This window comes from Chiloscyllium plagiosum, unplaced genomic scaffold (assembly GCF_037043375.1).
Source record: "Chiloscyllium plagiosum isolate Xiang-an unplaced genomic scaffold, Cpla_swu_hap1 HiC_scaffold_10, whole genome shotgun sequence".
NCBI lineage: Eukaryota > Metazoa > Chordata > Chondrichthyes > Orectolobiformes > Hemiscylliidae > Chiloscyllium > Chiloscyllium plagiosum.
In genome coordinates this window covers 13,657,270-13,673,986 of record NW_028270148.1, presented here as the reverse complement: position 1 = coordinate 13,673,986, position 16,717 = coordinate 13,657,270, and the positions used below count along the sequence as shown (strand labels likewise).

The 16,717-nt window shown below is 45.4% G+C and overlaps 1 protein-coding gene across 1 annotated transcript in view; it reads left to right on the top strand.

The window, feature by feature from the left end:
* Nucleotides 1-16,717, top strand: part of arfgef3 (ARFGEF family member 3) — a 150,304-nt gene that overhangs the window by 68,839 nt on the left and 64,748 nt on the right. The window contains exons 11-15 of the mRNA XM_043695353.2: nt 509-621; nt 2,301-3,232; nt 7,153-7,319; nt 8,925-9,090; nt 10,623-10,730. Of these exons, the coding sequence (XP_043551288.2) occupies nt 509-621; nt 2,301-3,232; nt 7,153-7,319; nt 8,925-9,090; nt 10,623-10,730 (1,486 nt within the window). The remainder of the gene's footprint in view (nt 1-508; nt 622-2,300; nt 3,233-7,152; nt 7,320-8,924; nt 9,091-10,622; nt 10,731-16,717) is intronic.

The window sequence follows — 16,717 nt, the reverse complement described above, 5'->3', positions numbered from 1 at the left end:
GAGAGTCAACATTTTGAGCATAAGCTCTTCATCATGAATGAGCATCACCCATTTAAAACAGAGATGAAGAAACATTATTCTTTCTCTCAGAAGTTTGTGAATCTTGGGAATTCTCTTCCTCAAAAGGCAGTGGATGTGGAATATAACTCTCCTGCTCCTCGGGTGCTGTCTGACTGGCTGTGCTTTTCCAACACCACACGTTTTGACCCCTATTCACCAAGGTGCCAGGGAGAACACCTCTGATCTTGATTTAAACAGTAGACTTGGAATTTTTACAACTGCCTGAGAGGGTCACGCAACTTCTGAAATCTGACATCTCTGGCAATGCAGCACTCCCTCAGTGTGGGCACTGAGAGCCTTTGCTCCAATTTTGTGCCCAAAGTTCCCAAGTGAGGATTTGAACTCATGACCAAGCGACTCCAAGTCAAGATGGCATCCAGTGGTGAGTAGTTAGGACTGTGCCTTTTGTTTTAACTGCATTAACACTTATCCACATCTATCGGGACAGGTCCTAGGCAACCCCCAGCGCCTGTACGATCTCGCTGGCCCGACTGTATATGAAGGGGAAACCAAGAGAAGGTCCAGTCAGAAGAGAAAGTCTCACCTGGATCTTCACAAAATGTAAGCCACGCAGTCGATGGATCTGACCTGTGTTTCGCCACTGGTGTATTTCATCACCATTTTCCCCTTCCGTGTGTTAGGGGTGCTTTTGGTATGATGGGAAAGTCACTTGTCAAATAATCTGCAGGCCGGAAACTCCTGTTAATGCTCCAGAAACAAGGATTCAAATACCACCTTGCCCTTGCTCTACCTAAAATTCAGTTATAATCCTGGAATGTAAAGGTGATTGGTGTAAAAACCCTTCTGGTTCATTAGTGTCCTTCAGCAAAGGAACTCAGCTGTCCTTAACTTGGCCTGCATATGAACAAAGAAACAAGAATAGTCCCCATGGCCCTTCGGTCCTGTCTCGCCTTTCAATAAGGTCACGGCTGCTCTGATTTTAACCTTAATTCTACATTCCTATGTACCCCTGATAATCTTTATCCCCTCGGTAATAGGGAATCTACCTACCTTGGTTTTAAAAACAATAGAAGATTCGACATCCACTGCCTTTTTGAGGAGGGTATTTCCAAAGACTCAGAACCTTCTGAGAGAAAGGGAATATTTCTCATCTCTGTTTTAAGTGGGCGAGGCCTTAATCTTAAACTCAGGCCCCGAGTTCTAAATTTCCCCAGAACTGGATCAATCCTTTCCACATTTCCCCCCCCCCCCCACCAGTCAGCCCCCTCGGGGTCTTATATGTTTCAATTAAGTCACCATCTGATTCTAATGAACTCCAGAGGATACAGATGTAGCCTTTCTTTCTGCATAAGTCAGTCCACTTGTTCCAGGGATTAGTCTAACAAACCTTTTCATGTGACTGTATACCCACAAACTGCCCTGGTCAGCCCCTCGGTTCGAGGTTATGAGGGATGAACAACAAATACTGGCCTTGCCAGAGGTTCCCACATTCCGTGAAAGAGTAATTGTAATGTTAAGGTTATTATCTCAGTTCTGCGATACCCCACCAGAAGTAATAGCTTATCTAACGTTCACCAAAGCTCCTCAGCTTCCAAGCCCACAACCACTTCCATCTCGGAGGACCAGGGCAGCAGATACATGGGAACACCACCACCTGCAAGTTCCCCTCCAAGCCACTCACCATCCCGACTTAAAAATATATCGCCGTGCTTTCATTGCCACTGGGTCAAAATACCGGAGTTCCCTCTTTAACTGCGCTGTGGGTCTATCTGTGGCTAATGGACTGAATAAAAATCTGGGATGTATTGCCTGGGAGAGTAGTTGATGTGGGAAGAGTCAAAATGTCTGGTGCTGGAAAAGCACAGCCAGTCAGGCAGCATCTGAGCAGCAGGAGAATCGATGTTTCGAGCATAAGCTCTTCGAAATGTCGAGTCTCTTGCTCCAAGAGCTTATGCTCGAAACGTTGACTCACCTGCTCCTCGGATGCTGCCTCATCAGCTGTGCATTTCCGGCACCACACTTTTTGACTCTGTTCTCCATCAAATGCAGTCCTCACTTTCACCTAGTTGAGGTGGGAAACCTCGTAACTTTAAAAAGCACTTGGATGAGCAGCTGAAGTGTCAGAACGTTGTGGGAATGTGGGACTCATGCAGATTTAAGTTAGCTTTGGCTGGATGGGCCGAAGGGCCTCTTGCGTGCTGTATGATTCTCTGAAAAGAAACGCGAGGGTTCTTGAGTGTTGACCTCTTATAGTGTTACACTTTTCTTTCTCTCACCAGCATCATGGACGGAATGACAGAGGCCTGCATCAAAGGAGGGATTGAGGCCTGCTATGCCTCAGTGTCCTGTGTCTGCACCTTGCTGGCGGCCCTCGATGAGTTGAGCCAGGGGAAGGGGCTGAGTGAGGAGCAGGTGCGGCACCTGCTCAAGCACTCTGAGGAGCTGAAGGGTGGCACCGAGTCCACCCGGGAGTCCATGGAGATCAGCGAGGCTGACTTCAGGTGGCAGAGACGTATCCTGTCGGCCGAGCACGCTCATTGGGAGTCCAGCAACGAGAAGAGCCCCGACATTAGCATCAGCGTCACCACGGACACCGGGCGTACCACCCTGGAGGAGGGCATGGGGCAGACCACCCCGGAGGAGAACCCCCCTCTGCTGAGAAACCATTTGGACTACTCTGCTGGCCTTGACATTAACGAGGCCTTGAGCAAAATGCCAACGCTGGGACTAGAGCAGGCGGAAACGCTGGAAGGCATCCATCGAAACAACATGCACGCCTATCCGGATTTAGCCAACTTCTTGTCGGTCGACCCCAGGGTGAACAAACCACCCGGGTCCCGGTATAGCGAGAGTAATTTTAGCATCGACGAGCAGGACATTTCCAGGACTGAGTTCGACTCCTGCGATCAGTACTCGATGGCAGCAGAGAAAGACTCTGGCAGGTCAGACGTCTCTGAGATCGGCTCCGATAACTGTTCCCTGGCGGATGAGGAGCAAACGCCCAGGGACTGCCTGGGTCACAGGTCGCTGCATGGAGCCACCCTCACGCTGAAGGTCCTGAAGAACCAGGAGGCTGACCAGCACAGTGCCCGGATATTTGTCCAGTCTCTTGTCACGCTCCTCCCTCGTCTCCTATCGTTACAGAACACAGAGGAAGTCGACTCATCCCTGCAGAGTTTTGCCTCGACGTTTTGCTCGGGTCTGCAGTCAGGTACCCCACACCACTGCCTCCACCCCCACCCAAACCCCTTAACTCTTCTGACTGGCCAAGCTGTGAAATCCATAAGCCCTTTGTGGCCAACTCAGTTTTGAAGCTGTCGTTGAAAAAGCAGACGGTCGCAAAGACAGGAATGAGAGTAGATAGCTCCCATATTGGCCAGTGTGAGGGCAGAATGCCTTGGCTCATGTGGTGCTCATGTGGCATTCCTGAGACTGGACATTTGACCTAGGCTGTCACTTACTCCTGTGCAGCGCTGAGAGAGTACTGCACTGTCAGAGGTGCCATCTTTCAGATGAGAGTTAAACCAAGGCTCCAGCTCTCTTTTTAGGTTGACATAGCATTTCTACAATATGGAAGCAGGCCCTTTGGCCCATCAAATCCATACTGACTTTCTGAAGAGCATTGCACCCAGACTGGGTTCAACTCCACCCTTGGACGACTGTCTGTGTGGAGTTTGCACGTTCTCCCTGTGTCTGTGTGGGTTTCCTCCGTGTGCCTCAGTTTCATCCCACAATCCACAGATGTGCAGATTAGTGGATTGGTCATGCTAAGTTACCCATAGTGTCCAAGAATGTGTAGGCTAAGTGAATTAGCCATGGAAAGCAGGCCATTTGACCCCTCTAGTCTATACTGACTTTCTGAAGAGCATCACACCCAGACCCACTCCCCTACCCTATCCCTATATTTCCCATGCATTAACTCACCTAGCCTGCACATAGGGACACTATGGGCAATTTAGCATGATCAATCCACCCAACCTGCATACCTTTGAACTGTGGGGGGCACTTGGAGCGAACTTGCGCAGACACAGAGAGAATGTGCAAACTCCACACAGACAGTCACCCGAGCATGGAATTAAACCCGGTTCCCTGGCACTGTGAGGCAGCAGCACTAGCCACTGAGCCACCATGCCATTCCCGTAAAATATCCCCATGAAATCTGGAAAGATCCTCTTGATTCGCATCATTTTGATATCTTTTTGGGGTTGGGAATTGGCGAGGACGTCCCAGTGTCCTGGTTCATATTTATCTGTAATCACTAAGACAGATTTGTTTGGTAATTTCTCTCATTACTGTTCAGTGTTTGCAGTGCACAATTTGCTGGCCAACTTTTCCACCGTAGTGATTATACTGCAAAGGAACATCATATGTTGAATTAGACAGCAAAAGACTGCCTTAGATTTACAAAGGTTTTGTTGTGAATCTATAGTATAGCACGGACACCAGTTTCTGTAGTGTAGCATGGACCCCAGTTTCCACCTTTCCCTTCTATGTCCCTGCTTTGTCCTGGAGTCATCCCACACTGGGGAAGGATCAGCTCTACTTTATCCTTTATTAAAAACTACTACTGTGCTCATGAGGCATTGTAACATTAATTAGAATGGAAAACTAGGGGAACTAAATCAGAATACCATTGGATAAGGAAATAATTCACCCCAATCTCTGTGATGCCCATCTAACCCAAAAAGATTCTGGAACGCTCAGCTCTCTTCTCTCTGAGAACACTGGGGCTCAGACATGGCCTCAAAAGCAAGTCAAGCAGTTGAGAAACCCAGACCATAAAGCAGGAATTTTCAGCATTGCTTCGCCTAAGGCCCACTGAAGATGTTACCTAGTAGGGTGACAAAACGTCTGGAAATGAACCTTCCAGCTCAGCGAGCAAGCCTACATCCAAAAGGGGTTGCAATCTCCCACAACCCACAGATACCATGGCACCTCAAAGTGAACAGTAGGGCTGGGAGTCCCCGAACCGCCTTATTGTACACTTGCAGGGCACTGTACCCCAGGTCCCTGATGGAAAGTGAGGAGACGGGGATGTGATAGTACTGGAGTGAGTACAGGCAGGATTTACCAGAGAGCTTTGGTTATGAAGAGAGATTGGGCACACTGCGATTGTTTTCCTTAGAGCAGAGGAGATTGAGAGGGAACTTGATTGAGGTGTATTTGAGGGACATAGATAGGGTAGAGGAAGGAAGAAACTTTTCCCTTTGATGGACGGATCAATGACCAGGGGCACAACCTCCAGGAAAGTGGCAGGAGTTTTAGGGGAGATGTGAAGAATGACTTTTTCACCCAGAGGGTGGTGGGAACTCTCTGCCTATAAAGGTGGTAGAGGCAGAAATCCTCATCACATTGAAAAAGTATTGAGATGTGCACTTGTGATACCAAGGCATACAAGACTATGGGCCTAGTGCTGGGAAATAGGATTAGAATAGATACGTGGATGCTTTTAGCTGGTGTGGACATGATGGGCTGAAGGGCCTTTGTACCGTTGATCCCTGTGAATCTGTGGCTCTTCCTCTAAAAGTCCTCACTACCTGTAGGCAGAATGGAAATACCAATGTGTGTCTGGACAACACGTAAAGGAGAAGAAGTGGATGGTGTAGGTGGCCGATACAGGAAACTCCTCCATGCCACACAGATAGAGCTCATCGTTTATCTTTATATGAAATCACCAGCAATCACATTTAGTGGCAGTGGAACAATAACAAAAGGGAAGGGATGAGAAAGAAAGAGGGGTTTGAATTAAAATGAAGTTAGAGGAGAGGAGGTAGTGCGCTCCAAATCCTGTGGTGCCCACCTCTTAGAGCTCCCCCCTTCAATACAAAGCATCGCCTGTTCCCAAGTAACTCTGGGGCTGATCTGTGTGAGCCTTAGAAGGACATACATTTCCAACTCTCGGCTTAATTGCTGCAGAATGCTTTGGGACTTCCTGAGGTCATAACAGGTGCAATGTAAAGTCAAGTTATTTCTTTATTGGTCCAGGTGAAGAACTCCCCTTATGCTTTCTAATAGATTGGAGGTCGGTTAGTTCAGTTGGCTGGACGGCAGTTTTGTGATGCAGAGCATGGGGTTCAGTTCCCACACTGGCTGAGGTTCTCCTTCTCAACCTTGCCTCTGGTGTTGTGACTCTCAGGTTAAACCACCACCATTCATCTCTCTGTGAAGAAAGAATAGGATTGTGGTGATATTTACTATAGATGATTTAATAGAATCATGTTAGAGGCAGTTACTGAATAAGTGGCTGACTCATTCGTTAACCCTTAAAGTCCTTATCGTTGTAAGGAAAGGATAGTCTCATTCATTGTGTAATGGGTCAAAGCTGTTCATAGACCAGCAGTAAAGTGTTCCAAGCTGTTGGTATCACTTTGACGCGTTGTAGGTTGGTAACTGTCTATTGTGGTGTTTATTTATTCTGTTCTGAGTGAAAGGTCATCAGTTCAGAGACTGGAGTACATGTTCAGGTTCCTGTTGTTTGTGTGGCCACTGAGGGAGTGCTGTACTGTCAGAAGTGCTGTCTGCTGGATGAGACATTAAACCGAGGCATATCTGCTCTTTCAGGTGGAGGTGAAAGCCCCCTGGTATTATTTTAAAGACGAATGAGAGAGTTCTCCCTAGCACCCTAGTCAATATTCATCCCTCAGTCAACATCACTGCAGCAGATGATCTGGTCATTATCTCGGTGCTGTGGTAGGATCTTGCTGTGTATGCATTGATTGCCATGTTGGCTGCATGACAGCAGTGACCTCACCACAAAAGTGACTGCAAAGCATCTTGGGAAAAAACATAGGTAGCTATATAAATGCAAGTTCTGGCTTTCTAATGGAAATGTTAGAGGGGGAATTATGCACCTTTTGAGGTACAGCATCTGACAGGCAGTACACTCAAGTGTTATAGTGAACCGTGCAAGATCAGCAGAACATCCTCCAATCCCCTTCCCTTGCCCTGAGTCCCTCCAATCCCCTTCCCTTGCCCTGAGCCCCTCCAATCCCCTTCCCTTGCCCTGAGCCACTCCAAAGAGGGAATGGTTTCCCCATTTTATTTCGTGATGGTAACATTGATTGCGAGTCTCTTGCCATTGCTCAGTAGCCACTGTGGTGACAGCCTTGTGTGTGTCTATGTCTGTTCTAGAGCTGTTACATTCTCCAGGCATTGACAGCAGTGAGGGACCCTGCTGCCAGACTCTGATGAATGCCGACGGATTGTACCTGGTGGCTTTCCACGCGCTGTCACTCAATCTCAAGCTGATCGCCTGTGATTACTATCGGAAAAAACCGGCACCTGTCCCTGCATCACTGGTAAGCACTTGGTCCTTGGATTAAACAGCACCCCAGATAGGAGGGTTTCCCTCTTGGCCTCAGGATCTAATGAGATGTGGGCTGGTTATTTTGTGCTCATGGAATGTGGGCATCGCTGGTCAGCCCAGCGTTTAATATCAGACCCTTAGGTGCCCTCGAGAAAGTGGTGGTGAGCTGCCTTCTTGAGCTGCTGCAGTTCAGCTGCCGTATATAGACCCACAATGCCATTAGGCATTCCAGCATTTTGACCCAGCGACAGTGAAGGAACCGTGATATATTTCCAAGTCAGGATGGTGGTGAGTGGCATGGAGGAAAACTTGCAGGGGGTGGTGTTCCCATGTAGCTGCTAACCTTGACATTCAGGTGGTGGTTGTGGAAAATGCTGTCTAAGGATCTTTGGTGAATTGCTGCAGTGCATCTTTAGTTTGGAACTATGTTCAGCATGGACTGATTGGACCGAAGGGTCCGTTTCTGTGCTGTATAACTGTAGGAAAAGATTTGCTAACCCATGATAGGCCCACAAAAGCAAATTGGCCAAATTGTACCAGGACACCCAGAATTCCCGAGCAGCTCACGAACTGGGTCACACAGCCCGCAGACAATGGAATACACTTTAAGCTTCCATGGACATGACAAGAGATCTCAAAGCCCTAAGGGCAGTTTCACAGCCCAGCAACAGCAAAGCCACACAAAGAGCAGGACGGACAGACAGGCACCACAGGACAATGGAAGCACCTCACCACTCCAGAAAAGACTTTAATACTTACCTGTGAAGATGAAAGGAACCATGATACTGTCAGGATGTTGCATTGTGTGAAGGAACAGGACATTCATCCGATAAACTGTTTTCCAATTAGCACTCTTGCAACTAAATTACTCCATTTTCAGAAACATTGTATTTTCCCATTTCTTAATCAGTGTCATTGTGCAGCATTACTATAAAACTGGTCTCATCCTCCACTCTGGGAGGAGAAATCAAATTCTTTGTGCAGCCTGTCAGTTCTGTGTCAGCTAGTCTGTTTTCTCCTCCAGCGATATCGCATGCAATAAGCTATTTGTCAATTTCACTTTGAGCTGTGTTTTGTGATCTCTAACCTACTGGGCAAACTTCTGGGACAATAACCCTATGAATACACAGTTAACCGACAGGGAGTCTCCTCAAATTGGCCTTTGGGTAAATTCCAATTGGGTGTCTAATAATAGGCTATGTTAACTGCCAACCCCCTAGTTCCCCTTGCTCCTACCCACATTATCTGTGTCTCCCAGTAGTCTTAGTAATGATGTCTGACAAACTGTTGAAACATGGACGCAATTGCTATTAAGCATTAAACTACATCTTGGATCCTATTGTGGTTGTTGGTTGTTCCAGTGTCCTGCTCTAAGAGAGAAGTGTCGGCTTCCTTCTAACTACAAATAGCACAAACTCCAATTAAAAGTCTCCACTAAAGTCATTCCTCTCGAGAGAATGTGCTGAGCCTCTGTGTGCAGACCCCTCTCAGCTGCCATTTATTTAAAGTGCCATGCATCAAGGGGTTGGAATTAATAATCATTGTTGCTCAACCTGATTGTGCAGTGGCTTTGAGGAGCTGCATTGTGTTTCTGCAGAAGGAGTTTGTGAGGCAGGTGCAGAGCAGTCGAGTTCTGATGGTGCTCTCACAGGCCTGGATCGAAGAACTTTACCATCAGGTGCTTGACCGGAACCTGCTGGGAGAAGCTGGGTACTGGGGAACGGCAGAGGAGCATGGTCTGCCTTTCGTCACTATGTTAACTGGTGAGTTGCCCATCAATCGTTCTTAGCTTCATGGAACAAGACAAAGAAAGAGTCTTCACCTAAATATATGATGGAGGGCAGATGGGCAAGTTCTGTTTCCCTGCTACTTATTGCTTGTCCTGTTGGTGGATGTGCTTTCAACCACCCATGTATTGTATCCTCGAATTCCTTCTCTAAATCTCTCCACCTCTCTACCTCCTCCTCTCTTAACAATGCTCCTTCAAACTTCCCTCTTTTCACCAGCTTTTTGGCCACCTCTTCCAGTATCTCCTTATGTTACTCCATGTCAAGTTCTGGTTGCTCATTTCCCCTGAGAAGGAAGCATTTTGGGATGATTTGCGATGTTAAAAGAATGAAGAAATGCATATTATTGCTATATACAGGAGTAGTTTGAAAAAAAAAGGCTTCTGCAATATAGAAACAAAGCAATAATCTGCTGTGCCCTGCTCTGCTGTTTCAGACGAGACGGTAGTACAGGATACAGTTCCATCTAATGGCTGGTTCTGTTTACGTAGGATATTCCTGCTATAATTTCACTGTACCTCCTCCCTTCACACTGGAACAGAACATTGGTGCCACACACATCATTGTTGTGCACCAGATACAGGAACGTGGCACTCACTTTATCCATAGGTATATGTGCAATGTCACCATCATGGTCTCCATCTATTTACTTGCCCCACCTCAGAACCCCACTTTTTCCACCTCATTCTCTATCCCCTACCCAGCCCCCCTCACACTTCACTTGCTGTTCTTTCACCTCCTTGCATGCCACCCCTTTTGCTGTTTTGCACAAGATCTGAAGACCTCAATAAACGTGTCACACTTCATACCTGGAGCCTGCACTGCTGGAATTCACTTTATACCTGTACAGTATAATTATCTTCACTTCATGCCCTTTGCTTTAGAAATCTGCCTGCTTTTATCAGGAGGCATTGCTCTCATTTTAGTCAATATAACAAGTGTAGCTGAGAGATGCTGCAGCCTGTTTGATGTTGTGTATGGTACAAATAGAATCAATAGACTGCAGTCTAGATTGTTTAAGTAAATTCTGTGGATTACGGTTATGTGCTGTTTAAATAAATTCTGTAGTCTGTTCTCGTGCTGTATTGAAGTAGATTCTGGGGCTGTATAAAGCTTAAAATGATCCTATAGACTGTTGGCTACACTGTACTACTTTAAATAAATCCTACAGACTGCTTGTTGTAATGTAACGTTTAAATAGATTCTGTGGACTGTTTAGTGTACTACAGTATTTTAATGGACTCTGTAGGCTGGGTGTGGTATAATGCTTAATTAGATTCTGTAGACTGCTGTAGTGTAATTTTGACATAGATTGTAGACTGTTTGCTGCTGTGTGCTGTTTAAAAAGACTGCCTGCTGAGTATAAAGGCTTTTTTTTTGCTGCAAAATGGAATGTTCTACATGAATCCTTGCACCCCAGTCTCCAATTGATTGGCAGACATGATGGTGTCAGTGGGAGCTCTGCACTAAACGTGCTAAAGAAATGCTGTGCTGTGTTTTATTTGCAGATATGGATGGCCTGGGAAGCAGTGCAGTAGGAGGGCAAATGGTCAGTACAGCGTCAGAACAATCTCCTCTAGCCCAGGAAAAGAACACACCTGATTCCGTGACTGCAGGTAACAGAAAATTGTCATAGAATATCCTTTTTGTTGTCATGTGCACTCCAGTGCAAGAGTACAGTTAAAACCCTTACAATGCCTGCCCTTAATGGCAGCTAGGAGATAGTGCAGACGACAGGTGCTGGAGAGTCAGAGTAGATAGAATTCACAGAAGAGAAAAGAGTGGAAAAGCACAGCAGGTCAGGTAACATCTGAGGAGCAGGAGAGTCAACATTTTGGGCAGGGCCCTTCATCAGGACTGGGGAGGAGGAAGGAGTCTGTGAAGTAAATAGGGGGAAGGGGTTAGGGGAAAAGTAGCTACGATGCAACAGGTGGATGCAGGTAGGAGATGATTTTGATAGGTTGGTGGGAAGGGTGGAGTGGATAGTTGGGAAGGAAGATGGACAGGTAGATCAGCGGGCGGTGCCAAGCTGCTTCTGGCAAGGGGTGGCGGGAGGATTGGGAAACTGGGGTCTGAGGAGCAGGAGAGGTGTCTTTTCTACTTGGCCTGTAATCGCCCCATCTTAGATACAAATACCTCGGTACAAATCTTGGATCCAAAGAGGAATAAAAGGAAAAGTAGTAGCATTACTTAGAGTGTCTAAAAAATAAGTTAGAAATAAGTAAGTTACAAATTAGTTAAAAGATTGCCGTTACAGTCTGGTAAAGAATTTCAAATAAGACCATAAGACATAGGAGTGGAAGTAAGGCTATTCGGCCCATCGGCTGATGGGCATTTCAATGCCACTTACCCACACTCTCCTTGTATCCCTTAATTCCTTGCGAGGTCAAGAATTTATCAATCTCTGCCTTGAAGACACTTAACGTCCCAACCTCCACTGCGCTCTGTGGCAATGAATTCCACAGGCCCACCTCTCTCTGGCTGAAGAAATGTCTCCTCATTTCCATTCTAAATTGACCCTCACTAATTCTAAGGCTGTGCCCACAGGTCCTAGTCTCCCGCCTAACGGAAACAACTTTCCAGCATCCACCCTTTCTAAGCCATGCAATATCTTGTAAGTTTCTAGAGGATCTCCCCTCAACCTTCTCAACTCTAATGAATACAATCCTCAGGATCCTCAGCCATTCATTGTATGTTAGGCCTACCATTCCAGGGATCATCCGTGTGAATCTCCGCTGGACACACTCCAGTGCCAATATGTCCTTCCTGAGGTGTGGGGCCCAAAATTGGCAACAGTATTCTAAATGGGGCCTAACTAGAGCTTTATAAAGTCTCAGTAGCACATCGCTGCTTTTATATTCTAACCCTCTTGAGATAAATGACAACATTACCTTTCCTTTCTTAATCACGGACTCAACCTGCAAGTAAACCTTTAGAGAATCCTGGACTAGCACTCCCAGATCCCTTTGTACTTTGGCTTTATGAACTTTCTCACCATTTAGAAAATAGTCCATGCCTGTATTCTTTTTTCCAAAGTGCAAGACCTCACACTTGCTCATTGAATTTCTTCAGCCATTTCCTGGACCACTCTCCTAAACTGTCTAAATCTTTCTGCAGCCTCCCCACATCCTCAGAACTACCTGCCTGTCCACCTAACTTTGAATCATCAGCAAACTTTGCCAGAATGCCCCCAGTCTATTCATCCAGATCGTTATTACATAAAGTGAACAGCCCCATCGCTGAACCCTGCGGGACACCACTTGTCACTAGCTGCCATTCCAAAAAAGAACATTTTATCCCAACTCTCTGCCTTCTGTCAGACATCCAATCCTCAATCCATGCCAGTAGCTCACCTCGAACACCATGGGCACTCACCTTACTCAGCAGCCTCCCGTGAGGCACCTTATCAAAGGCCTTTTGGAAGTCTAGATAGATAACATCCACTGGGTTTCCCTGGTCTAACCTACTTGTTACCTCTTCAAAGAATTCTAACAGCTGCGTCAGGCATGACCTCCACTTACTAAATCCATGTTTACTTGTTTTAATCTGAACCTGCACTTCCAAGAATTTAGAAATCTCATCCTTAAAGATGGATTGTAGAATTTTACCTACAACCGAGGTTAGGCTAATCGGCCTATAATTTTCCATCTTTTGTCTTGATCCTTTCTTGAACAATGTGGTTACAACAGTGATTTTCCAATCATCTGGAACTTTCCCTGATTCCAGTGGTTTTTGAAAGATCACAACCAACGCTTCCACTATTTTCTCAGCCACCTCCCTCAGAACTCTAGGATGTAGCCCATTGGGGCCTGGGGATTTATCAATTTTTTGACCTTTTAGCTTTTCTAACACTTTCTCTTTTGTAACGGCTACCATACTCAACTCTGCCCCCTGACTCTCCTTAATTGTTGGGATATTACTCCTGTCTTCCACTGTGAAGACTGACACAAAGTACTTATTAAGTTCTTCAGCTATTTTCTTATCTCCGATCACCAGCTTTTCTGCATCAATTTGGAACAGCCTAATGTCTACTTTTGCCTCGCGTTTGTTTCTTATGTATTGAAAGAAACTTTTACTGTCATTTCTAATATTACTGGCTAGCCTACCTTCATATTTGATCCTCTCTATCCTTATTTCTCTCTTTGTTGTTCTGTTTGTTTTTGTAGTCTTCCCAATCTTCTGATTTCCCAGTGCTCTTGGCCACTTTATAGGCTCTCTCTTTTTCTAGGCAAAAGTAAGAACTGCAGATGCTGGAAACCAGAATCTAAATTAGAGTGGTGCTGGAAAAGCACAGCAGGTGAGGCAGCATCCTTCCTGACTTCCTTTGTCAGCTATGGCAGTCTAACCCCTCCTTGGATAATCTTTCTTTTCTTTGGAATGAACCTCTGTACTGTGTCCTCAATTACACCCAGAAACTCCTGCCATTGTTGCTCTACTGTCTTCCCCTCTCGACTCTACTTCCAGTCGAGTTTTGTCAGTTCTTCTCTCATGCCCCTATAATTACCTTTATTTAACTGTAACACTATTACATCCAATTTTTCCTTCCCTCTTTCAAACTGCAGACTGAACTCTACCATATTATGATTGCTGCCTACTAAGTGTTCCCTTACTTTAAGATCTTTTATAAAGTTTGGCTTATTCCATAGCACTAAGTCCAGAATAGCCTGCTCCCTGAATTCCCTTTCTTTGGATCTACCAGCAACATTATTCACCCCGTCCATTTGCATATTGAAGTCCCCCATGATCACCGTGACCTTGCCTTTCTGACATGCCCTATCTATTTCGTGGTATATCTTTCGCCCCTGGTTCTGACCACTCTTAGGAGGTCAGTACATAACTCCCATTATGTTTTTTTTTGCCTTTGTACTTCCTCAATTCCACCCACGCAGATTCCACATCATCTGACTCTATGTCATTCAGTGCCATAGATTTAATTTCATTTTTAACTAACAAGGCAACCTCTGCCCACCTCCTTGTCTTTTCAATAAATTGTAATTCCTTGGATGTTTAACTGCCAGTCCTGAACCCCCTGCAAGCACATCTCTATGATGCCTACCACATCATAATCATTCACGATGATTTGTACCATTAATTAATCTACTTTGTTACGAATACTACGAGCATTCAGGTAAAGCGCTTTAATGCTGATTTTCTTATCCTCATGATTTCCAACATCTCTAGTAATCTGTCCTAAGCTATCCTTCCTTTTTGCTTCATTCCTAGTCTGCCTTGAACTTAAACTCTGCACACATACTAACCTGTGCTTATCTTTTTACTTGACTCCATACTCCCTGTGGCTTTCCCTTTCCCTTCCCCCCCCCCCACCGACTCACAAGTTTAAAGTCCTAGTGACCATCCTATTTATCCTTTTCACCAGAACACTGGTTCCAGATCAGTCCATCCCATCGGCACAGATTCCCCCGGTTCCAAAACTGATGCCAATGTCCCATGAAATGGAATCCCTCTTTCCCACACCAATCTCTTAGCTAGGTGTTTATTTCCCTAATTTTCTTATCTCTATGCCAATTAGCACGTGGTTTGGGCAGTAATCCAGAGATTATGACTCTTGAGGACCTGTTCTTCAACTTCCTTCCTAGTGCTTGATACTCCTCAAACAGCTCCTCCTTCCTAGCCTTGCCTATGTTGTTAGTTCCAACATGGACCACAACAACTGGATCTTCTCCCTCCCTCCAATATCCTTTCAAGCCGGTCGGAGATGTCCCGCACCCTGGCACTGGGTAGGCAACACACCATGTGGGACTCCTGATCCGGCTCACAAAGGATACTATCTGTTCCCCCTAATTATAGAATCCCCGATAACAACTACTTGTTTTTTTGCTCCCCCCTCTTGAATAGCCTTCTGCACCATGGTGCCGTGGGTCAGCTGGCTCATCCTGTCCACAGCCCTTTTCCTCATCCATACAGGAAGCAAACATCTCATCAAAAAATAGACAGTACATTACAGTAGTTCAGTGATCAAATGGTCTGACTGCCTGCACCAGGCCCCAGTCCAATAACTGCAATGGTCTAGCACCCAAGACTTAAACATTAGGAGAAGGATTAGGCCACTGAGCCTTGGAGCCTGCTCCAACATGAAAGAAGCTGATAGCTGATCTGATTGTGACCTCAACACCACTTTCCTGCTTGTCTCACAGTAACCCTTCAATCCCTCTAACCCAGGCTTGAATTGAGTCAATGACTCAGTGTTCACTTGTCTCGGGGGAAGAGGTTTCCACAGTTTACAGATCCTCTGAGAGAAAATTAACTTTCCTTACATTAATCTCAAGTGGGAGGCTCCTGATTTTTCAACTGTGTCCCCAAGTTCCAGTCTCTCCTATATCCTTTCATCAGCCAAGACTTTTGGATCTCGCGTGTTTCAGTAAGATCACCTCTCTTTCTCTATCTTGCCACATTACACTGAAGAACCAGTTCACTTTCTAGCTCCTCATGGGATTGCAGGTAGAGCTTCCCAATTTATGCTGTGGAGCCATTCAGACAGGGAAAGTACTAGATTCGAGTTACCACTGAGAGTTTGGGTTTGTCAAAACCTCACTTAAAAGACCACAATGGAGAATCTGCGTCTGTTGCCTTTACAGCACAGAAGGGTCAGAAGAGATTTAATAAAGGTGCTCAATAGTTTGTTACAGTAGCTGGAGAGAAACTATTTCTAGTGACAGATGGGTGAAGTACATTTGTGGCAATTTCAAGAGAAAAGAGGAAAGTTGAGGAGAATTGTATTATTGCAGTGAGTTTTATATTTTTTTTTCTGTTCACTCTTTGTTCCCTAATGTTGGCATGGCTGCAAAGGTCAGCATTTGTTGCCAGCCTTATTTGCCCTTGAACTGGCTTGTTAAACTGTTTCAGAGGGCAGTTAAGAGTCAACCACATTGCTGTGTGTCTAGAGGCATGTGCAAGGTAAAGAGGCCGGTTTACCTCCTGAAAGGAATATTAGTGAATCAGATGGGGCTTCATGAGTATCAATGTTTATCAGGTTCGTTACCAGATGGCAAGCGTGTTCCATGGAGAGAAATTGGGCAAATTAGGCCTGTATTGTCTAGAACTTTGAAGGATGAGAGGCGATTTCGTTGAAACTTAACAGAATGCTTCAAGGAATAGACATGATAGATGCAGGTGAGTTGGTTCCCCTAGTTGTGGGGTCTAAAAACATTTAGGACCAAGATGAGAAATATTTTTACTCAGAGGGTTGTGTATCTTTGGAATTCTGTACATCAGAGGACTGTGGAAGGTCAATCTTTGAGGTTTTATAAACAAGAGGTTGATAAATATTTGATTATCAGGGTTCTGGGGATAGTGTGGGTAAGAGACACCAAAGTGTTTGATCAGCTGTGACTGTGTTACACAGCACTGTATGACCAGCATTTCCTGTATCCCTTCCTAATGTTAATTTCACAGCCGTTTTTACCAACATCTGCTTTATATTCTAGATTTATTAATTGAGTTTAAGTTGACACGTTAGGATTGATCCTGTGTTCCCCTTATTGTTCACTCATCTGTCTTTAGAAACAATTTCTCTCTAGTTACTGTACCAAACTATTGATCACCTTTATTAAATCTCCTCTGAACCCTCTCTGCTGTGTTCTGG